The sequence below is a fragment of the Miniopterus natalensis genome, chromosome 12 (genome assembly GCF_054644295.1).
Source record: "Miniopterus natalensis isolate mMinNat1 chromosome 12, mMinNat1.hap1, whole genome shotgun sequence".
Taxonomy (NCBI): Eukaryota; Metazoa; Chordata; class Mammalia; order Chiroptera; family Miniopteridae; genus Miniopterus; species Miniopterus natalensis.
This window is the reverse complement of record NC_142092.1, coordinates 41270548-41295960: the sequence shown is the minus strand read 5'-3', so window position 1 is coordinate 41295960 and position 25413 is coordinate 41270548. Positions and strand designations below refer to the sequence as shown.

The following is a 25413-nucleotide window of genomic DNA, read 5'->3' as shown; positions in this document are numbered from 1 at the left end:
CTATTATTTCTACTAAAAATGGACATAAAAATCACTCATCACAAGACAGAGTAGCAGGGTGATGCAAAAAATGTTAATTTTCTTTCACTAAAAATGATATTAAGGTACTCTATATTTGAGGAAAGATAAAAGAAATCAGGTCATTTTAACATCAGGGCAATATGAATCTTTTTCTGGCATAGGTTAGCAACAGACGCTGATTGCAAAGGAAAGAAATATTATGAAAACTATCCAGTCTCCTTAGACGAGTTTTCAGAAACATGTCAACTTGAATTGGTGAGAATACCATCCAAAGTATCTGAGGTAGCCACCAAAATTTATGAGATTAAAGGCAAAGTGCTTAATTTTCACTCTGTGGTCCTCTACTGCCTTTTGCCCTTCTGATGGAATGAAACTTGAGAGAGCGAGCGAGAGAGCTAATGACAAACACCAAGATCAGAGCTAAAATGGAAAGGCCACGTACCCCAATGATGGCGTTCAGTTCTGCCATGGTCACCTGCTTGGCCCGTTCCACAGCCTGCACCACTTGTTGCTGGTGCTATAAATGAAGATCAGAAACAGAATACAATTATTTGTTTTCTAGTAGGTCAAGAACAGCTTTTCCTAACATGTCTGCCAACTTCAATTACATGCAAAATAGGATTTAGGGGTGTCCGTATTTCAAAGAAAAGCCCTGGGTAGTGGATGACTAAACGTCTATGGTACAACTGGTCTATACTGCTGAGAATTAAGTGGGCACCCAACTGCACCCCCATGAAGGATGCTCCCTTACTAATGGTAGAAGCAGCTTAAATTTTACTTTCCTTTCAGTGGTACACTTTAACTCAACCTCTTCCCACCAATACTAACAAATAAAATGACACAACCCATTTCACCTGCTTTCTTTGTACTCTCTCTTCTCTTTCCACCTACATAAAAATTTTCCAAATATTTCCTAGAAATATTTATTTTTAAAATTTTTCCTGATGCTTGTTAAACATTGGAAGGGGACACAGAATTAAATGTTTATGTTTCTTCTATAAATGTGGAAAGTGTTCATATCTTAATTCCTGAAATGAAGGGCTGCATATTTAAAAGAGGTTTAAAATGTACACTCTCGCTACTAGTCAAGTTTAAGGACATCAGGTATTTCTTTTAAATTCAATGGGAAAACTAAAACCTTCAAGTTGAAGTCATTTTTCTTTGAGAAAAATTAGGATGGGTAGTATAGGATCATCTTCTATCCATGATTCATTTCTACAAAGAATGATCAAGAACTGATATTAGTAATTTTTGTAACATTAGAAAAATTAAATAGCACAGAAGTCTCCACATGGAGGCACTCACATATGGACACACGGATGCCCCCAAATGTAAATATTTTTGCCACCTAGATACACTTGAACGCTCTAGTATCTGCATACTCAAATTCAGTCTACAATAGGTCTCTTTTGGACTTCTTTTAAATAGGTTTAGTGAATGAAGAGCCAAAGGGACTGTGCTATGAAACAGCCACTCCTCTGTATGCCTGGGAAGAGTCTTGTTTTGGTTGATTCCAGTTAAGAAATGTAGCTAACCTCCTCCACTGCTTTAAAGTGAGTATGTAGCTCAGCTATCATATTGAGTATTACATACAAGGAGCTAAGCCGTTAGTTAAACATGAAATTCCCCTTGAGCTACCTGGTACTATACATTCCAAAACCTTCAAATAAATAATTACTGAGATTAGGGTGACCACCATTTCCACCTCCCAGCTGTGTAGGGGTAGTGCGGGGGGCTGGGGGGGTGATGTGGCAGAGGAAACTGCTTTAAATTAGTTATCTACATGTGGTATTTTCACCCTTGATTTCCTAATAGTAATATGTATTTAGTTGTATTTTTGCCTACAACTAAAATGTAATAGAAAGAAAAATGTCAAATAATAGATCACTGCATTTGAAGCTTTTAATAAACTCTGAAAATTAAATATACCTTTGATTTTTTTTAATTGTAAGAATTTTAAATCAAGGGCTTAAGAAGCAACCCCAAAGTCTTTATAGATATCCCTGTCATCCACTCTCTTACTCTTTATTGAAATATTTGCCAAAGTGAAATAACTCATTTCTCTCTACCTCTGAAGAAAGTAAAAATCCTAAAGATTTATGAAAACACTAGAAGAAACGGAGAGGCACAATTAAGAGAGACCAGTAAGAGTAATATTTCCTTAAAGCCAACCTAATCATGTATGTTTACTGAACATGTGCTATGTGCCAAGTACAGAGCTCATGTTTAGATTTAAGGTCATCTGGATGTCAGAGTAGTGAAAATGGCAGCACTTGGAAAGCAGAAGAAAATACAACATGTAGGACAACTCTGGGATTTATCTAATACCAAAGTGAGTATATGGACAGAAACTTTTATGAACTTCACCTTTTAGTTTCAACAATGCAATTACTGCAATTCAACAATGGCTGCTCAAAACTTCCAAAAACCTAAAGCCCAAGAACCACATGTACACATATCCAACATATATACCATTCATTCTACTCATGCATCCTTTCATTCAACGAAAGCTTTTAAGCACATCTTACTCTCTGCCATTTCTGTATATTATTGAAATATCTTCATACTACTAAAATACCTACTTTATATTAAGCATTCAAAGAACAGTTCCATAAGAGAGAGATGCAGAAAACACATCTAGTTAGGGCCTTTCTACCATAAAGATTGTTCAACTCTTGCTTCATAAACTGGATTCCAACTGCCAAGATAGGCAAAGACACCTTAGGCAGTGGGGATATCTTTCTGACTCAGCATTAAAATCAAATCCATTTATTGAGAAAACCAGAAACACACCAGTGAACCATAACACTGACATCTAATGTTCCTACAGAAACTTGTTAAAAAGCTAAAATGACAATGGAAGTCATGATTCACCTACTTCCTTGGCTCTCCTGGCAATGGCCATATTATGCCACATCTGAACTTTACCTATAGTTCAGGATTTCACTTCCCCATTTCTGCTTACAACTGTGAATCATCTGCTGTTTAACGAAGGACCTTTTGAACAGACGCTCCCTAAGGCAAAGAATGCCTCCTCCCCAGTGTGCTCTGAAAGCACGAGAAACACCCTGAAGGTTGCTCACTCAGCAACATAGTACCACTAGACCAGACTAAAGAAGCATGTACCAAATAAGGTGTAAAAATTAAAATGTAGAGATGGGGGGAGCAAGTGAGAAAAAACAAACAGAAAAAGCAGCTCATAAACTGACTCAAAGGCTTTTTTCCCTCCAAGTTCAAATTTTAACAAATAACCTCTCTGAATCAGAAAATTTTCATATCTTCTTAGAAACACGATGGCCTTCCCATTATTTCTGCCATCTCTTCCTCTTTTCTTTCCCTTCCCCATCTGTTCCTCTCCTCCCACTCCACCCAGCATCTCATTTCCTCTCCCACTTCCTGCCTATGCCCTCTGCCACCTCACCACAAGTGGTGACAACCACTCTAGACCCAGGAAATCTGCACAAGGCAACAATCCTTATGGATCCTTTTATTGCTCAAGCTGCTCACTCAGACATAAGCTCCTGGTTTGAACTTTACACCAGCACCACCAAATTAAATACCAATAAGAATGTATTAATAAGCCAAAGGTGAAGGGGGGCTCCTCTAATCTGGATTTGGAGGAGAGAGGAAAAAAAGCCCAATTATTCTTTAAAACACTGTGATTTATAATTTTTAAAGAATCCTTTAAAAAAAAGCAAAAAAACCTACATTGTAGTTATGGTTATACAACTCTGTAAATTTGCTAAAAATCATTGAATCGTACACTTAAAATAAATTTTATGATGTGTAAATTATATCTCAATAAAATACTGTGATTTAAGGAACACAAGCATGGTTGAGGAAAATGGTCAGTAAATAAAATTCTATACATTAAATCAACTGCCTACTTTCATAATATTATTTTTTGCATTTGAAAATATAAACAATATAAGCTCTCTAAGTCCAACAAAGCCTGCTGAGAAACAGGCCTTAAAAAACCATGAATATGTGCACCACAGGTGTTTAATACTTCTCGGGACATTACGATAATACCTGCCATGCCAATACTTTTGAGTATAGCAAGGGATAAGGTAATTCTAATAAGAAGAGTAATTAAAGAAAAAACACTCTACAACAACTTAGAATATTTTTTAATACCCCCCACTTATTGATAGGGATAGTAAAGGGTTAGTAAAGACTAAGATGTAAAATGAAATAGGGTTCTTATAATGAACAACAATAATGTTCCTGACATGTAGAGATCCAAAAGTGATCAATAGATTCATGGCCCCAACTCCTCAAAGAACTCCCAGACATATAGGGATGTAGGATATAAAATACTAAGGAAGGTTATAAAAAGAATTCTTGGGGCATCAGGAAAGGCTTTGTTTTCTTATTCATTCATTAAATATTTATTTAGCACCTACTATGTACCAGGGATTATAGTAGGAAGTGAGATAAGAGTAATGAACAAGACAGTCAGTGAATTAATAATACCAAGAGGCTTTGTAATTACAATTAGAGGATAATTTCCATGAAGAAAATTATAGGATGCTATGTAATCACTTATCAGGGAAGTACCTAATTGAATCTCAGGCCTGGGGGAAGATTCCCTAGGGAAGCTGACCCAGCAACTGAGACCTAAAGGATTCGCAGGAGTCCTGTGGGTGAAGAGCAAGGAGAAAAGAATTCCAGGGAGCAGGAACCGCTTGGCTAAGGTCCCTGGAGTAGAAAGGAGCTTGTCTGCCAGGGAAGACAGAGTGCGTGGAGGATGCAGGGTAGGGAAGAGTTGGGAGACAAGGCAGGCTGACCTTTGAGGGCCTTCTTGGGAATGGCAAGACACAATGCCAAACTCTTTAAAGCGGAAGAGGTGTTCACAGAAAGAACGACGAAGGCAAGTGCGTGAAGTCATCTAAGTGCGGCGTGCACATACTCTCAAGAACCACACACTAGTGGGAAGCGGGACTGCTACGGCAGGAGGCGCCAAACAGAGAAGGGCTTCACACAACGTGCAAGGGAGTCGGACTTTACCCGAGTAAGACATTTGTTATTAAAAATGATTAAGTAGCTGAGTGCTATCAGTTCTGCATTTTATAAGATATACATGGTAACAGTAAGAAGATGGGACAGCAGGGAAGTGAACCAGATTGGAGGGAGCACAGTTAGAGAGCTAATCCAATACTCTAGGGTGAATGATACTTAGGCCTGAACTCGGACCAAATGCCCTTCCTGCTATAGGAATCACTAGCCACATGTACCAAAAAGCCACTCAGAACTAGAAAGGACCTCTAGAATGCAGAAGTCCCAAAGCACTGTTAACAACCAACCGTTTCCATATTTTCCAAATGCTGCCTGGGCTGAGGGGATTGGGACGGTGGCAAGGCCATATCAGCCACAGGCCAAAGGCCATTGCCATACCCAATAGATAAATCTCCTCCATCATACCCTAAAGAGTAGTCAGTCCATCTCTGCTTGATCACATCCTTTGAAAGGGAACTCACTACCTCATGGATAAGCTTTTTCCATTCGGGGATAATGGACCCTAATACTGACTAGAAATCTAGGTAGATAACTTCTTCCCACTGGACCGTTTTTTGCTTTTAAATTCTCCTCCACTGAAGTGCACTTCAAGTATTTGAAAATGGAATAATACATGTTTTCAATTTTCTGTATTCCAGGTTGAACATCCCCAGATCACTGGCTCTAGGCCGTTCATTGTGGCTACTCCTCGGGTCATGCTCAATGCAACTAGACACAATACTCCAGGTATGGCTGAGCAGGTCAAATCTGAGTGGAAAGTGTCACTCCATGTCCAGTAAGCTAGGCTAAAATCCTACCGAGCCTTTTTTCAGCAACTCTACCAAGTTTATTGACACAAAAGAGCTTTAAATTTGACCAAAACTCAGGTCAACCTTTCCTAAATGGTATTCCAATAAATGTTAGTCAAACAAGAAATTAGGCATTACAAAGCAAAAAAACCACCCCACCAAGTTTAATTTGGCTAATAACTGGCAAGCTACAGGTCTTCTCAGAGCTTCAAATTTCAGAGAGTGAGTAGGCATGCAAGACTTTCGAAACAATTTCGATTCTGGAACTTGGGATTAAAGCTCTCAGGAATACACCTTGGGATTTGGGTTTGCCCTGCCTTCACTCTGACTCACATGGGGGCAGGGCAGTCTTCACTGATATGTCCAATAAGCTCTACAAATCTGTGCTTCCAAGAGAACTTTCTGCAATGCTGAAACTGTCCTAGGTCTGTGCTAATAATATGGTAACAACTGGCCACATATGGGTGGGCAAAGAGCAGTTAAACTGTGGCTACTGTGGCTGGGAAACTGAATTTTTAACTTTATTTAACTTAATTTAAATCTAAATAACACATGCAACTATGGCTACTATATTGGACAATGCAGCCCTACTTAAGTATTTTAAAACTTAGCTCCAGTTATAAGTTAATCACTACCTAACTGAAAGTCAAAGAAATGAGCTAGTTTCTCAAACACACGTTAATTTTTTTAGACACACATAGACAAGGACTGGCACTGCTGCCTTTGGAAGGAGTCCTACATTTAAGCCCCTCCTGAGAATCATCTTTTACTTACTGGGGGCAAGCAGGCCAGCATGTCACCATAAGGCTCTCACCAAACAGTCAACTGTCACCATAATCACACAGAACAAGCCAATTAGTTAACCTTGGAACTTGGGATCAGATTATGCCCTCTGATGCCTCATTCAGTACTGTGAGGGGGAAAAAAGATTTTAAATGAAAGATTATCCAATGCAAGAGTCAGAAAAGTGGACCAGATCTTCTAAAGCCCCCCAGGTGTACTTAGTCATTTCCGGACATTTCTTAGATATACAGTGCTGTCATGACACATTAACCAACACTGACAAAATGACCCTGACTGGGAAGCAGATGACGCTGTGGAGGCTGCTGACACTTAATGATTTCTGAAGATGGTCTTCCAGGTGTCACTGCATACTGATCAGGGGATCTCTGGCGATTTCAGCCAACCTCTCCTACACCGAACCATGTTATCACAAGCCATTGATTTCCTTACAAAGTTAACAAGCAATAAGACGAGTTAACCTGGTGCCATTACGAGGCGAGAACACTGCCACCAGTGCATGTAACCACTGTATTTTGTTCATTTCCTCCCTGAGGTTCAATATGAAAGTGACTGATCACACTTTTCAACTTCCATTTTACAATTATTCTATACATGCAAAATGTGGTTCAGAGTAATTCAGTACCATTTTAAATTAGCCCAGGTGGCAAATAAATAGCATTTGAGATACACCCATGTCTCATAATGTAGAAGGGGTATGTTTTCCATCAAATTAAAAGGACCAAATTAATGGTATTTCCCAAATAGAAATTCATGTATCACTTGATTTGACTAGTTATTCAAACCTATTGGAATTAGAATGTATATAAATGCATAGTATCATGATTATGTAATTGTGTATTATGTTCTCCTATTTAAATGCAATGTAGAGCACACAAATAAATCTTCAGAGTTCTGGAGCAAACAGGGCAATAAATACCACGTTTTGAGTTAAAATTAAATTTGCACCAAAAAGCATTCAAGTTGAGATGTTCTCTTTCCCTAAGTAAATACAAGAACAAAAGTAGAAAGCTTAAAATTTTCACTTCTAATTTTCCTTTTATACTCCCAAAATTCTAATGATCATAGAAGTATTGTTAAATGTGGTCAAAAGAATGATTGGAATGTTTTATTTCTTTTGTTAAATCAGCATTTACAGATGCAAAGAAAAATAGCTGCTCACTGGTAAACCCAGGCCTCCAAGGTGGGCTCCACCAAGACTCTGCTACAGGGCTCCTCCACTAGCCTCTAAGCAGCCCTGCTTCTGCGTAAGTAACTCAAAGAACAAGAAAACTTAGCTATGGAATTACAGAGAAGTGGGGGAGGAGGGGCATATCCATTCTCCTTGGCACTGAAACAAGTTGTAACATTCTGCTGAAAACAAGGTTAAAGATGAAAGCCATTTCTCCAAAGGTAACGATGACCAGGGGTTTAATAAATGGGAATTAGGAAGCCACTGGTCATAAGGAACTGCTTTTATGTTCTCTCACTCTCTCCATACAGTACACACGCTGTAGTCTGGAAATGGTTTGAGGCCCAAGACATTAAAATGGATCAAGTCTGATGCTTCAAAACAATCAACCTGAGCTAATTTTTCTGAGCTGTCTTTTAAGTCCACAAAACAAAGAGTGACTTATCCAATATATCTTCCATGATTTCTGGGGAAGGGAGACTGTCAAAATGTTTTATCCCATTTTCTCCAGATCAAAGACAATACATATTTACAAGAATATGCCTGATGTCTGAGACAGGTAAGGGGAAAAGTTCTAAGTTAAGGACTTGCAAAATGTTCCACTCATAAGAAGAGATTTCCTTAACAATAACGTCTGACATTTTCCTTCCAGCCAGTCTACTATAAAATAGGGCAGGCCTATGTGTGTGATCTGCTATATTCTACTCTTCAACTAAGAGATGTCTTCAAATCTTTGTAATTTGAAAAATACAGGCATAAACATAAGCTGTGTACCCCCTGTGAATGTATGAATGATAAACAATCCCTGATGGGCATTCTTTTCCTTATAATTCATACTTTGGAGGAGACTTCTATAATAAGAACTATGTGTTATTTATATTTTATGTGATAAGTTAAAATAAGAGTTGTACTGATCATAAAGTCACAGCTAGAGTTTTCATATAAAGACACACCATTGGCTCAATATGACTTCCCCTCATATCAACAATGGCAATAATAATAATGACCACTATTTTTATTTCATGCACAGAATGATGTCTAGAAGAAACTGCTAATTGTCCCCTGATATCCCTTCTCTTACATTACTATGAGGTTTAGGTGAGCATACCGGCCACTAGGCTAAGACTACATTTCCAAATCTCCCTTGCAGCTAGCTGTGTGCAGGTAACAAGGTGTGGTTCACTGAAAAGTGAGCAAAAATATGAACATCTTCGAACATGATACCCTTTAAAAAAAGGGCAGGCTATGATGGTGCTAGTGATGATGAGCATCAATACAAGAGGAACCTGAGTTCATATCACTATGAGTCACCAACTTAGCTATAGCTGTTTCTATGCAAACTGTTCAGTGACAAAAAACAGCTTTTATCTTAACTAAACTAGTATTCCTTTGGCCTGTTAAAGCAGCCAAATATCCAGGTAGGTTCTTTACACTGTCACTAATCCAGAAATAACAACCCTATGGTGCAGGTATACAGTGCAGGTGTTCCACTATGTGGATGAGGAAACTGCAGCCCAGGAAGTATTTTGCCCAACTTGATAAAGGAAGCAAGTGGCAAAGCCGGAATTGGGCTCCAGGTCTGCCTGACCCTCAGGCTCTTCTCACACTGCCTCTCACATAACATAACTCTTCCAATGAACTCTGTTCCTTGTTAGAGGAGCAGTGAGTTTCTGAAAAATACAACTGTACCAGAGGAAAGAAGATTTTCAACTATAATGTAATAAATTTTCACCTATAGCTGATCAGGGGTTTGAAGTTCTCAAAGGTCTTAGGAACACCTGTTTATCACCATGAAACATACCCTGTCTCAAAAGTAAACAATTTTATAATCTAGAAAAAGAAGAGTATAAAAACACAACTGTCCTCCGAATTAGGTCCTCAGCTACTGCCTAATATTTAACACTTAATCTAACAGGTTAAAAACACTGTTACTGGCTTACCAAAAAAAAAAATAAAGTATCCCCCTCCTTCTGAAAGACAATCTGCATGGAGCTGCCTGCCAGCTGCTAGAAGCAGCCTCTAATGCTGCAAGGCCTAGCTAACTTCGCAGGAAGACAGCAGCCAGCTCCTTCTGAAATACTACCTTGAACTCTTCCCAGCTTTTACTAAATCCTTCCCTCTCCAAATGTTTTGGGACCCAAAATAAGGTGGAATAGAATCTATTTCCCAGGAAAAGGAAAATAAAACAAAATTGGCGTTTACTATTCCAAGTACTTTAACTTCCAGTACATATGATACACATTATAAAGACGGGGTTATTCCCACCATTCTATAGGAATATTAAGGCTCAGAAAGATCAATTTTCCCAACACAAAGCCAATAAGAGGCAGAGTTGGTCTGATTCCAAACTAGCAGAAACACTGCACTTTGTTGTCAGGGTATAACAAGCGCCCTACAGTTTTCAATCTACATTAGAATCTCCTTAAAGGTATGTTCTTGAAAAAGGAGGGGGATGCTGGTGGCATGTCTACTTACTGGCAGCCTTCAATTCTGCTCAGGGCCCTAATGTCTAAAGGTCTACAAAAGCTATATCCCGAAACCGCTGATAAAAAAAGAGACTGCATCCACATAAACTACTTCTAAAAACAAAACCAAGTTCGGCTAAACAATCAGGCATATTTTGAAAACAGCCAGATCCCAAATGGATTGAGAAGTCTGTCTTTCTATCTGGCTTTGTGGGTAAAACAGAGACCCTAACCAAAACCACAGTTCCTTCCGAGGTGAGTGCTATAGGTTGAACACCTTGAAGAGCCATGTCATCTAATGGATGGATCTCTGCTTGCTGATTGGGGGGAGACAGGTGTTTGCTAAACGGGAAAATTAATTTTTGGAGCTAGAAGAGAATCATTTTGGAGGCTACCTAATGTCTCACTGAGATTTTCAGCTAGTGTCACCCCTGGGTTTAGTTTTAATTTACACTTTTTCCCTCTATCAGAAGGACATTAGAGAGGAAGATAACCAACTCACAATTTTCCAAAAAGCAATGACTAAAAAGGGGAGGGAGTGCTGACTGCAGGTCCTTTCACAAGCAAATTCAGAGCTTTGCTGCAGTAAGTACTCCTGCTAGTAAACATCAGGAGGTGCTTACTATGTGCTAAACTGCATGTGTATAATCCCAAATAATCCCCAAAGTGACCATGTGTGTTCCATGCTATTATTAACCTCATCATACAGATAAGGAAACTGAGGCTTAGAGAGGCAAATCACTGGCTAAAGGTCACCCAGCTTAACTCAGTTATAGAAAGTCACTCGATTTGTAATAGGGAGGCAAAGGCTTGACCCAGATCTGACTGTCTCTTGCTTATGGAACTGCCAACAGGGGTTGATTATTTATAGTTCCTTCCCTGCAAATGAGACCCAAAGTGGGATAGAGAAGAGCTTCCCACTTACTACTTTGAGATTTGCCTTTTAAAGAAGAAATTTGAGGGCAGCAGAATATAGATTTAGTCTTTACCCATTCCTAAAAGCCAAAAGAAAGGGGGAGATAAAAACAGCTTTAGACAGGTAAAGACACACATAAGGTTTCTCTAAATTCTGATATTAGGGATCCTACAAAATTTTAAGAACTCTTAGTGAGTTACTTCAATAACAAAAGTTGGCAATATCTTTATTTAATGCCCAGGACTTTGGAAGTAGTCGTATATGAGTATAACAAGCATATCATTAAAATATATATTGACTATAAATTTTTTTAAATGTTTTAGTGAAATCTAATAGAAAAATACTTTTCTCTGTGATTATTATATCCACAGACACACTTAAAGTATTGATATACAATTATACAACTTATTTCTAAAATATAGTCATGCAGTTAAAACAATATTTAACAGTTTCATTCATTATATATAGTTTTTTAATTTCAGAAAATGTGGTACACTAAACACAAGCAACATTAAGCAGGTAGATTAACCAGCTCATGGGGGCTAACTTAAAAATAGACTTTACCTAGATGTATATAAATTTACCGCTCATTCCTGTCAATTTCAAAACAAAAAATCTCTACAACCACTGTCCTATACTTCATGCACTAGTCTTCAGGGAAGGTTTTTTTCTTTTCTCTAAGTGCAATCATTTAATTTTTAAATAAAAACATTTTAAAACAAATTCTAATACCGCAGCTGCCGTTTTGGCAGTGAGGCTGTCACACAGAGAGCCGGTGTTAAAAGATCAGATTAAGAGCCTTCAGTCCTGGCACCAGTGACGCTCGCAGCCATGCAAGAGTGATTTTCCATGCCTCTGAAGAGACAGGAAATAGAATTCATCTTCCTCTAATAACCTACCTCCTCCCCTCCCTCCAGATTACGGTCCATCTGGCCTCAGGGTAAAGGCGAGGAGTCTGATGCTCACAGAATGCCCAGAAGAGGAAAGAAGGTGGGCAATGTTCAGACACAAAACATCAGGGAGGACTGGACTGGACAGGAACAAACATGTCTGTGGCCCACACATTTGAAGATAATAAACACACCTTAAGAAACTAAAAAAAGACGAGCCAATTAAATCCAAAGTAAGCAGAAGAAAAAATACACACAGAATTAGGATTTAGTAAACCATGACACAGGTCATTCATTACACATGAATCAAGGATTTCAACCAAAAAATGTCAAAAGTAGTAGAGAAATAAATAGTAAGTGGTGAGATTATGGTGCCTACACTCCCAGCCTAAAGCAAAAAAAGGAGCTGCCACTATCTCCCTCATGGCTTTCCTCTACAGGGTACAACTTTTTCAGCCAATTAATTCCAGTCCAGTCTTGCTCAGTGAGACTACCATTACACATTCTGTTCCTACTGGGCCTGCTTACACAAACAACATAACTCACGTGGGAAAACAACCTCCTGGCAAATCAGCTCCACTAACACCCCCAAGACCTCCTTCCACTTCTAAACGTAACAACACAGATCCCACAACAATGCCATGGGAAGAAGCTGCATGGTGATTATATAGAGAGATCTGTGTCTGCAGAGGCCTAATGCCACCCTAACGATAATTCAAAGATCTTCTGTCTTGGGCTGTGACACATCATCCTGGTAACAGCTCTGTGGGTTATACATTCTTCCCCTTCTCCATCTCCATAAAGCAGAGCTGCTTCAAGTCAGAAGAAACACATTGGTCTGGAGTGGGCAGAGGCCACCCAGGCTTCCTAAAGAAATGCAAACAGGCCCCTCAACTCTCCTTCACCACTCCATCTAATCTAGTCACAAGCAAATCCTGAGTGGAAACAGGTAAATGGGGATATAGTGGGTGGTGGTTTTGTAGCAACAGCTAAACAGGGAGAAAGACAATATACCCTTTATTGTTTGTGATCCGGAGCATTTGAATTCAGGATTTTAAATTAGGTCCAAGGTTTGTGAATATGAGCACCCAAAGGGACTATATACCCAATGAAAGGTACCCATGGTTACTGAGGTCTAACCCAGTTCAGTCTGAATAAGAAGTCACAGAGATTCCACATCTCTGTAAACACACGAATTGCAAATACGGGCTGCACATTAACGTCATCAGCCTGTGCACACTGGTAGACAGGCAATGAACCAACCGCTCTCCCACAAAGCAGCGACACACACTAGAAAGGACTGAATGGTAGGAGGAAAGTGCCATGGTGCCTTCTACCCCACAACACATAGCACTGTAGCTGCAGATATTTCATTATCTTCTTCCTTCTCATAGCTGATCTTCCCTGAGCAATCAATGAAAGATTCAGTAATCCAGAAGCAAAAAGTATCCCTTTCCAGCACGCCCACCTAAACTTTGTAACTATCAAAAGCAAGCAAGCAAGCAAGCAAAGAGGAAAAAAGCCACATGGAAGCCACCATGCACTAGAAATGCACCCCGTCATTCCAACATGTGTGCATTTGCAGACTGTGCACACCCACAGGTGGTGAGCGAGAGAGCGCGACATGCCTGGCCTTGGCAAAGCATGAAGTCCATGGCGCTCAAAGCCGGGAGTCCACTGAGTCATCTTACATCTTTTCTCAAATGCACAGGCAATATAAAGTCTTCACAGAGTAAATAAGAAGTAACTTTTTAAGAGCAGCTAGCCAAATGTTACATTAGTTTGTTGACTATATAAAGTACTTTCTATTTGATAAACATCTTCTGGGCAATTTTTCAATCTATCCTATTAGATGACATTAAGACAAACAGTGGTCATTCTGAGCAAAACTACATTGCCCAATGACAGCAAAATATTTTAACAACTGAATTTTCCTTCACATATTAGAAAATGTTCCATGATATAAACACAATTATATTCCACTGAATGTTAATAAGGTGTAGAAGTTGGAATACGAACACTGTAGCTTAGAAATGTGCAATACAAACACCAAGAGGCTGACAAGGCCAAAGAGTCAGTCTCACAATCCCTTTTCTGTAAAACCACTAAAATGGCACCTTCTAGCCCAGTGCCTGAAACCAACTGCCTTACCTCTTGGGACAGGAAAGGAATGACTTGTGCACAGATAGCATTCAGCCTCTTGACAATCTCTGCCTGCAAAAAACAAAAAACAAAAAAACAAAAAAGGAAAGGAAAGCAATAAAGAGAACAGTCAGCTGGTTACAAATTCCCGAAACATTAACAGGATGATATTAAAACACACTTTATATTCTGGCTGGTATATTTCGTAAGGAAGAGGAAAACTCTCATCAGCAAGCCCATTAAAGGGAGGCAGCGACAACAGTACCACATTAATAGCACAATTTATTAACCAGAATTCATCTTAAAAAGCCAACCTTCAAGAACCAGGACAACATAAAAAGGAATTTAATTTTCATAACTGGAAATCAGGTTTCAAAAGGCTTCAGCAGGACCCTTATTCATTCTAATGTGGTTTTTTATGAAACCGTGAGTTTTTAGGATTTAGATAGTAAGTATCTGTTCTTCCCTATATCCCAACTTCTTTCAACTAGTACTCACTGGGATTTTATAAATCATTTCCTCAGTCTCCCACATAAAGAGCACCCAGCCAACCTCAAAAAGTTGATCCTTAGCAATAAACTGTTGAAGAATGGCATGTTTTCTTCAACCGTAAAAATTCCCAATTGTATTAACCAAAATTTTCTGTGTGAAGAGGTTTAGAACGTGCTAAAATCTTCCTATATATAGCAATTTGTGTGTATATGGAGACTAACCTTGAGAACATTGTCATTGCACTATATATCTGTAAAAGTCCCAATAATGTCAGCTAACAGAGATATTTCGCTAATAATTTTAAGTATAAAAATTTTACAAATATAGGATTCAACAGTAAGTTGGAAGGACAGAGGGAGGGAAGAAAGGAAGGCCACCGCTATGTTTTCTTTAAAACACTACCCAAAGCTTCACCAATGTTCATCTTAATTTGTATTATCAGGTGTCTCCTTATAGACTTTGAGATGTGACATACAAACACACATTTTTTAATACACATACAAATAAAACAGCTTGTATTTTAGTGATGGGGTGGGCAAAAGGAGAGAAGCATTGAGGCAGGAAACAAAGCAATTCCTAGTCTTGAAACATTCTTAAATTCCATCAGGGTTAGTTCCTCATTTTACAAGAGGACAAAATGTTCTCTTTCTCACTAAGTCACTACCAGAATGACAACGACATGCCTGGTGTTTCTAGGTTTCCTTCTCTCATCAGCAACCCTCTGACTTTAGAGCTAAGCAATCTTTTAAATGCCAGCACCTTAAAAGCTTTGCCAGCCAAGAGAAAACACAAATTCACCATGAAGTTTCAAGCCTAAGCTTTGCATTCCAGTTCTGCACTCCTAACAGGATGGACAAAAACCCAGCACCAACAAGCAGCAGTAAGGGCCCGAATGCGCCGACCTGATTTAATTTACAGCACTGGCCCCACGGAGCATTTAGCTACCCTTTAAGAAGGCTTAAACCACCATGAAAAGCTGCAATGGGAATCACCAAACCACTCTCCACCTGGATGAACATACCACAGTGGCTGTGGGGTGAAATTCCAGTGTGAGCTGGGGAAAGAGAGTAGCACTCACCAGACTGAAAGCAAGGCGTCTCAAAGGCATTTGGTTGTTAAGCTTTTTGTAGCAAGAGGTGGAGGGGGAGAGAATAAAAGATAATGAGACACTTTGGGGCAGACCAAACTGATGATTCTAATGCTTAGAACCATCTGCCAAGCATATTTTCCTCATTATGTTGTTTACATAAATAAAATAGTCCCTTGCTAGGAGGGTGGAAAAATGTGTGGGCACATAAGAAAACTGAGTTCTTTAGTTTGCCTGCATAATCTAGGCAATAAAAACTACTCTAAGGAAACTTACTCAGATGGCAAAAACAAAGACCAAGAGGTATTTATTTGGCTTCTATAACTTTGGATCTAGGTTATTTTAAGTCTGAGCTACTATGAAAAAAAAATCTACATTTTCTTAAAAATAATGTTGAAAAGTCGTTTTATTGATTCATGTATGCTCACACACATACATAACAGAAAAGGGGGGAAATGGGGCCTTCCAAACATTTTCTTTAAAGGCCTCCTTTTGTTTAAAAGACTTCTTAATTTCTTTAAGTTGTCATGCCAATGGATTTTCATGGTCAGGCTAATTGGCAGCAAGGGGGTGGGGGTGGGGGGTGTGATTTCATAAAATTAAGCCGGACATTCCTCACTTTGAAAGCTAAAGTTGCCTCGGAAACACTGCTGCTTCCATGGTCATCTAATTTTGCTTCTTTTGTCCCATAGGACCCAGCTTTAGGGAGGCATCATTTATTTACAGGCCTTTCCACTGGGCTTCAGTGATCAGCCAATAATACTGTGGACACACACTTCTAATGGCCTATGTTTTGAAACTGAGTCTAATCTAATGGCGTGAGGCCCAAACTCCTTTTCCAGCACAGCCATTAAAGGATGTAGGTTATTGCTGTTGTCACCATTGATATTTGTCATTGTAATGTAATTAGGGCCCTAAAATGATGCATTACAGCCCTTGGCATAGCTTCTATTAAAATCTTTTCTTCTGCTCACTGAACTGCGACCTGCTTTCTGATGAATAACAGACAGACAGCTTTAGGGTAAGGAGCAGATTCATCAAAGAAGTATTTTTCAGCTTTGGGGAAAGAGAGGGAAAAAATAGGCAACCTAGGAGGAAAAGCACTAGGGGAGAAAAAGCCACAATACACATTTGAATTTCATCTGACCACTTGAAATTCTGATTGCATCTGATGAATCTTGCTTAGACAATATATTCCCAGTCTTCGTATCACATGGTTAATCAGGGCTCTAATCTGCTATCCATCAGCCTATGCCAGCACTGTAGCTTCCAATCAAATTTATAGGCGATGTGGCTCACGCATCCCTGAGCAAGTACATTCACAGACAGCCCATTTAAACAGGCAGAGATTCTGAAATACTGCTGTTAGGGTTACTGGATGTTACCATGGTATTCGATGCTTTATGGACACTGCTAACTATTGTCTTCAGTTGCCCATGATATACCAAAATAGCATTAATGGTCCCAATAAAAGAACAATTGTTCATGTCAAAATATAACAAAAAGATTGTTTTTGCAGCCATAGTTTGTCAAATACATTAACAATTTTTGACACTTCTATTACGTCTTCCTCTATCCATCAAAATATTCATTTAAAAAATAAGTTATATATATTTTCCCACCCTCAACTCATTACCATTCTATTTCCTCCTCCTATAATTTCCCTTATACCACCCTAACCATCCCTAATTTAAAAAAAAAAAAAAATGAGCAAAATATTTTAGAAAAAGATTAACTTAAAAAAGGCATTCTATGAAAATCCCTTACCTATGCACTCAACACCTGGCACATGAACGCTGACAAACTAACTCCAAAGTGGTGATGGCCGGTAGACTAGTAGCATAACCAATAAGTAATAAAACAGAATGACACCAAGAACCTTTTATGCCTTTTTTCTTCACACTCCAACTCAAGAAGCATTGGAAATTATTAAGCACCTTGCATCATGGAAAAGGAATGCCACGCACTGAATAGAATGCCGCGATTCAATCACTACATTAAAAAGCAACAAATACTAAAGCACACAGTATCAAAAACATACTTTATCACTTATAACAAATTACATTAGCCATTTAAGACAAAAAACTAGTTAAGCCTACACTTTAATTGAATTACAACCTCTCAAATAGTTTAATACAATAAATCTAAATTTTATTTAGATTATTTCCGCCTATATAATTTCCTTTAAAAAAATTAAACAAATTTTATTTTAACCACATAATAAACCTGAAAGTACAGATGACTTTATTTTAGTAACCAAAGAGATGAATCAAAATCATTTGTTTTAAAAATGTTTCTTAGAATTTTTAGTTTCTCACTGAAATAGGAAGAACACTATTACACATTATTGAAATAAAACAGAGTAACAAAACATTATTAGAAAACCATTACAGCAGCCAACCGGATAAAAACAAATAAACAAAGGAACAAAATAAATCCAAACAATTATAGTTTCAGAAAAACATTCCTAAATAACATTTCACAATTAATTTGTTTTCTACAGCAGTTTCTATCCGCAAACTTTTTTTTCAAAGATGAATCTATTTTATTATGTGTTTATTAAGAACATAACACCCATTATATATAAAACACTTTTTTAAAAGTGAAGAATAATTCCTTTTTATTCTGTCTGAAATCCTTTTTGGAATAAGTACAAATAACTTTTGCAGTGCTCTCCCTCACCCTCAGAACCAAGACTGTAATTTTTAATTCAATCAGAAAGTAAATTACTTTGATTTGCTCATCAATCTACTCTAAATTTTCTGAGAAACAGTACAACTTCTGGATCTTGCCTATCCCTAGATTTAAATAATCAGAGAACTAGTGAGAAATTCTTTCCAACTTAATTAAAATCCATATCAAACACAGAGTAAATATTCAAGGAGTACTATTTCTCTACACTGACAACTCAGTTTTTATCAAAATTCAACTTTACAAAATAGATTAAGGACATGTAATGGATAACACTAATTTTATGTTTTTTTTGTTTTCTTTTTTTAAAAACCAGACTAGAATAAGGCTTAGAGATTTAGATTGAAAGTATTGTCAGCATTGCTAGCAAGCTGATAAACCAGGCACCTAAGTTTTATTTTAGTTCAGGTGTTTATTTTTTACAGAATATTTAATATTATTTAATAGAGCAATAAAATGAAGTAATAACATTACCAATTTAATAGGACATCTATCAGTTCCCTAGAGGACTGATTCAAACTACCAAGACTTTTTTTTTTTTTTTTTACAAAGTATTAAAACTTTTTAAAAGCTCTCATCATCCCACTTCCTCCAGGGAGAAAGATGTACTGTGTAAGAAGCGCTCCATTAGAATTGAAAGTGCCAATGTTCGACCATTTTTTTACCCTTTACCTCAAGAGTTCAACTAAAGCAATGATTCTACTGATGTTAATACCTCAAGCAAGGTCACCCTGCTTTGTGTTTTGAACTCCTGTGCACGCTATTTTCGCGTGTACTAAGTGTGCTATGAAGTACCTGGTGCACAGGTCAGCTAACGGCACACACAGAGGTGCTCCATTTGATTGTCCTAACAAGACTTATGGGTGCTACAGTAGGAATATGCAAGACAGTGTCTTTCCCAGAGAACATCACAGTACGCCTCCATTTCATGAAATTTTTCCAATCTGTACTCAAAGGTGAAATGATATTTTACTAAAGCTTTTTTGCAATGGTTAGAAAAAAACGCCCCTTTCTCTCACCTCTTGAGCTTTTTGGAAGGACTAAGGGGAATCCCAGATATTTGCCTATTATCATACCTGCATCTTCTGGGCTCAAGTTACTGTGTTTAAATACTGTTCCAAATGCTAAGAGTGGTATAGTATCAAGGCTGAGAATAATGATCATTGTGCCTGAGGTCCAGTTACTCCTACAAGGTCAAATCATTTCAGTTCTCAAATTGAAAAACACTGTAACCAATGTAATCGCTATTATATTCAGCTCCACCAGAGGGGTGGGGAAGGGAAAATGGAAAAAAATGGGAGGGAAAAGTGGGTCATCAGGAATAGGGGAAGAAAATGTCTTTTTCCGATGAGCTTAACTTCAGCCTTCAGGGAGCAAGGTGGGGCTGGTCACAGACCCTGGTTTTTCTGAGGACTAAAACACCCACACCCAAGTTGTACAAATGCTCATTTACTCAGCACTCCTGGGCCAGCAAGCCCTGCCAAGGTACTTTGTGATTTCTCTTCTCTTCCCTCCCTCCTTCCCTCCCTTTCTCTTTCTCTTCCCCTACACTTTCTTACTGACATAAATGTACAGAAGCCTTCAAATGCTGATTCACAATTAAGCATTATGATACTTAGCCATAGTGGAGGGGGCAAATACTCCTGTGCCCATCAGGTGAAAATCATTCATCTTATTTTTCCCCAACATAATCTTCGTGATTAAAATTTTACCTAGCCCAGCCGGGCATGGCTCAGTAGTTGAGGGTTGACCTAGGATCCAGGCGATCGGGGTTCGATTCCTGGTCAGGGCACATGCCCGGGCTGGGGGCCTGATCCCCAGTCGGGGGCGTGCAGGAGGTAGCCGATCAATGACTCTCTCATCATTGATGTTTCTATCTCTCTCCCTCCCTCTCCTTTTCTCTCTCTGAAATCAATAAAGATATAAAAAAAAAAAAAAAATTTTACCTAAAAGATGAAGGAATTCTGGATACTGGAATAAACCAAAAAGAAAAAGAAAAACACTAACTTCTTATTGAGTTCTCATCAATGATAGCTATCACCAGGAAAGCAACAAGACACCTTCCATACACTGAGAGCCACGCTGTATTTCTCATTCTGTTCTCACAGGCTAGGCTAAAGACTTTCTTGTCTCTTTTTTTTCTTATTTATCTCCAAGTTTCAACAAAGCTTCATCAATATCCACATCTCTCAACACTTCCTTTCCTCTTGTCCTTTCAATTCTAGCCTCTATTGGCCTTCCTCCTCCCAATTATAAATCATTTCAACTCTATGAGGCCATCACTGCCAAGCTGCCCTTCCATTCTCCTAGACTGTGTTCTCGCCTTGATAAATAGCCAGCTCTTATTAAAACAAAAGTGTTGCTCTTGTGCTTTCTGCACTTGTACTGCTCTGCCAAACACTACCATTACCAACCAAGTCCAGGCACAGCAGACAAGTGAACCCATGGACAGAACATGAAAGTAAACAAAGCATGGCAAGGATGAAGGAGGGTCCCTCCGCCTGAACTGCCTTCCCCAGATCTTCCCATGGCTATTCCCTACTCATCAGTTCCAACTCAGCCCACAGGAATTATAAACACAAGCAGACCAATTCACACATAATCCCACTCAGGAGTTGGACAGTCAAGAGGCAGGCTTGGGGAGCCAGGGAGACAGCTATAGCATGAGGCCTCCTAGAGAGAACAAAGTCATGGAATTCCTTCCAAACAAGGTCCAGGAATGCTGCAGCTCCACATGGATGGGATCCCAGGTATGGATTTGTATACACAAAAGCCCCTCCCCACTGGCCCTGAAAAACCTGTTTGAATACTCTCCCAGTAGGAGAGTTAAAATAATTAAAAGTTTTTACTTAGAACCTACTAATCCCTTGCCTGTTGTGTTTTTTTTTTGTCATTGGTACTGGTTGTCCCACACAAAAGTCCACTACTGCTCACTGATTCCTCACCCAAACTCTCTTAACGTCTCACATGGTTGTGACCCCTGTACACTGATTAAAAATTAAGAGAGAAAAAATAAGTCCTATACCGCAGACTGAGAACTCTATAATCAGAAAAGTAGCAGTATTCTCTCTACAATTAGGCTCATATCTAGTTTGCTTATTTTCTTCTCTTTTTAAATACTTGACTAGGCAGGTTGAGAAAATTAAAGGTAAAGAAAACTGTCGTCTATTTTTGCTCCTGTATTCCTAGTTACTTTTAAAATGTATTTCGAGCTCTTAACTAAATTGTGCAGGTAGTTTAAAATATTTAAACACATGTACATTAGTAAAAGTCAAAACCATGATGGCATTGCTTTCTGTCCATTCAAATATTTACTAAGCACCTACTATTTATCAGGCTGTTTTAGGAGATGAATAGAGACACAGGGGTGAACAAGACAAATAAGTAAGCTCCTGCTATCATGGAGTTCACATCATAGGAGTGGGAGACAAAAGCAAACGTCTAAGTACCTAAAAATGCTAAGAAGATAAAATAGAGGCTCTGAGAGAGAAGCCTGGGGCAGGGGGCGGTATAGTTCACATAAAATCAAGGAAGGACAAAAGAAAAGTGACTTAAAGGCTGAGATGTGGCTGGCCAGAGAAGGTTCCATACCAAGTTTTGCTGATGTCTGTCATTAACAGGTATTACATACATAAAGAGCTCCCTAAGCAGATGACTTCACAGAGCTTATACAAAGTTAAACAGGTTTCTTTCTGGTTGGACCTCTCAGAACCTCTCATTTGATAATGTTAGTTATAAATCTCTAGAAAGGAACACATAAAATGCAGTCCTAATCAAACTTCTTTGACTATAAAACGCTTTCTTCTCAAAGCTCTTAGAGGAGATTATATTTTGTGGGAAACACTGAGCTAGTCAGTGGTTTCCAGCCCTGGCTTTACACTAGCATTAAAAGTGGATCTTTCACAAACACCAAAACCCAGGCCTCACCCCAGGCCAATGAGCTCACACTCTCAGAGGGTAGAACCCACCCGCCAGTATTTTATTTTAAAGCTCCCCGGGTGATTCTAATGTACAGGCAGGATTGAAAACCATTAAGCTAGAGCACAGGATTCATGCAATAAAAAACCAAGTGGAAAACAAGGACAGAAAGGGTTCACTGGGGTCAGACTGTGGAAGGTCTTGAATGCCACACTAAAGAGCCTGAACTTTATTGGGAAGCCAGCAAGGACCTATCAAGGACAATTCCTAGGAAAGCTATGATAAATACCAGATAGGAGGTTAAGACACTCCAGTGCATTTCTGCCCTCCACTCCCCTTTCTGCCACTGATTATATTTGAGTGGCTGTGGAAGGACAGAAGAGATTTATAACCACAAAACATACCACAAGAGGAAAGATGGAGAATGAAAGATAATTTCAGAATAGAAACAATATGAATTCCCATAACACCACAGACTCAGGAAACTCAACAGGATGCTTTCAGATACCGGCTCACTCATTCACTCCTACTCTAAGCTAGCAGCTATGGTAGAAACAGCAGTGAATGCCCAATTGATCTGGGTCCTTGAAATGTTTATAATCTAGTGCAGCAGAAGAGCAAATGGAAATAAGCACAGTGACAGACACCATGTGGCACCGAGGTGGTACACAGAGGAGGCCTAGGAATGCAAGCGTGAGGATGGCAGAAACCCCTTCTCGCTGAAGTCATTACAGTGGCTTTGGGGAGAGAGCAGCATGTAATCCATATCAATTCCAGTTTTCAACAGTTGTCTACAATACTGTCAGGCACAGTATTACAGTCTAAGAAAAGAGTAGGTGTACAAGAAAGATTTATAGAGCTCATAACCTAGCAAATGAGAAAGACATTTAAATAAACTGTAGGGTATTTTTAAATGCTTGATAGGGGACTATTTCCCTGAGTAACTGATGGTGAAGTGAGTCAGCTAGACAAAGAAGAGAACGGCAGGGAAAAGGGCGAAGACATTCCAAACAGGGAGGAATATTCACATTGGACAAATGGGACAAGGGAACGGGAGGCATAAAATGAGGCTGAAGCAGCAGATCCTGAAGAGCCTAGTGAACCAGGATTATCTCCACCTAGGTTAGACCAGTGAGGAGACAACTGCACTACTCATGGTGAGAGTCATCTTAAATATGGTGTCTAAGGGTGCCAGTCATCATCATCATCACCATCAGCATCATCCTAAAATTCATGGAGAGTTCCTTAACCTCAGAACAATTTTAAAAGGATTGCTTTTGTCCCCATTTTACAGATCAAGACACGGAAGAGTAAAGTGTTAAGTAATTCACCATGACCAGATAGCAGGAGAGAAGTAAACAAATGAAGGAGTAACTGGGAATAGATTCCAAGAGACCAGATGATGACCTGGGTGTGGCTAGAAAGGGAGGGAAAGGCAGTCATCACCTGGCTTTGGATTCCTAGCTTGAGAAATTGCGTGGATGCTGCTGGCATTTCCTGAGGTAGAGATCACTGGACCAAGAGCAGGCTTGTGGAGGAGGATGTCTTTTTAGGATACGCTGAGTTTAAGTACCTATAAAGTCTCAGTTCCATATAATAGTCTCAGAGGAAATATCTGGGCTATAGAAAAAAATCTGGTGATTCACCTACTTAGCAGCATGGACAAGATCACCTATTTGTAAAGGGTAAAAGGAGCAGAGCACAGAGGCATGTTGGAAATTCTGGCTGGATTTCCAGGAGTAGAGAGGGCCCCTAAGGAATAACCCAATGTGAACAGATAGATAAGTGTACCCTGAGCTCCTTAAGCCCAGATAAGGGAGAAGAGAGGGCAAAGACTACAGACACAGCGATTAGCCAGGAGGCCAGAACAGCGTAACAACAGGCATAACAACAAAAGTCTGGCAGAGTGATGGTGAGGGAGAGGAAAGGAGACGCACTGCACAGGAAGAGTCAGCAGCAACAATGAAAGTAAGAAATCCACGATTCCAACATGTAAAGCCTGGATATGGTACTACCATTCATTAAAATAGGAAGTCACAAGGCTGATTTCAAGGTTTGTTTTGGGGGACAGTAAGGGAAAGGCAAGGGGGAAATCCAGACTCAAGTGATAAAACAACTTGGAAAGCATACCAGATATTGTCAATGATACAACTGTGGAGTCAATTCCCCGGTTGACTCTTAATTACGAATCCAGCTGCACCATGACTCTAAGCAAACCCCAGAGTGGTCTGGGACTCCATTTCTACAACCATGAAATGGGAAGAATAATAGCTGCCCCATATCTGGTTGGCAGAAATATTTATGAGGGTAGACTTATGAATAAAATCCCTTAAGGTAAGTAGTTCTGTTCTCAGACAGAACTGAGATTAGATAGTGCTACAAACTGAGTAGCTATATTGTTAGTTATCGATTCAAGCTTAGGGCTCTTCCTGTCCCTCAATCAAGAAGCCATCCCTCACTGGGGTGGGGGGTGGGGGAGCAGACTCACTGGCACAGTAATAAGAGAGGACAGTAGGACAGTGCCTCCAGACTGATTGGAAAGAGAAGTGAGGTCACAGGCCCAGTCCCAGAAAATTTGCTATTTCTCCACTTTCTTGAACTGTGACCCACAAAAGACATTCTCAGTATTTATGTTTCGCTACTGGCAAAGGATCTCTCTTCCTCTTTTCTTGGTAAACAGATACTTGCCCTGGATGCAGTAAATTTTATACATAGTAGTAAAAATTAAAGAATAGAAGGCTGGAGGGAGAGGTAGAGAGGTGGACAGGAAGTCAGGCTTACTTTCAAAATTTCTTACAATTTAAGACTACAGACTAACAGTTATGTGAGACTTATAGAAATATGTGCTTTCCATTAAGTAGATGGCAAAGTGAAAAATAAAAAAATTCAGTCTAAGGCAAGCTATTTAGAATTCAGAAGTACTCAAAAGAATTTAAATGAGTTTTGCATTAACCAAAGCAAACTGCAGTGTCTGTTACAGCTTCCTACTTGTGGAATCTGTGCCAACTACCT

At 39.1% G+C, this 25413-nt stretch overlaps 1 protein-coding gene across 4 annotated transcripts in view; it reads right to left on the bottom strand.

The window, feature by feature from the left end:
• LOC107544921 (transducin-like enhancer protein 4) overlaps positions 1 to 25413 on the bottom strand; it is a 135239-nt gene that overhangs the window by 88001 nt on the left and 21825 nt on the right. For all 4 annotated transcript variants that reach the window (XM_087822713.1, XM_087822714.1, XM_087822715.1 and 1 more), the window contains exons 5-6: positions 14223 to 14285; positions 464 to 538 (exon numbers count right to left, since the gene is read on the bottom strand). In XM_087822713.1, the coding sequence (XP_087678839.1) occupies positions 464 to 538; positions 14223 to 14285 (138 nt within the window). The remainder of the gene's footprint in view (positions 1 to 463; positions 539 to 14222; positions 14286 to 25413) is intronic.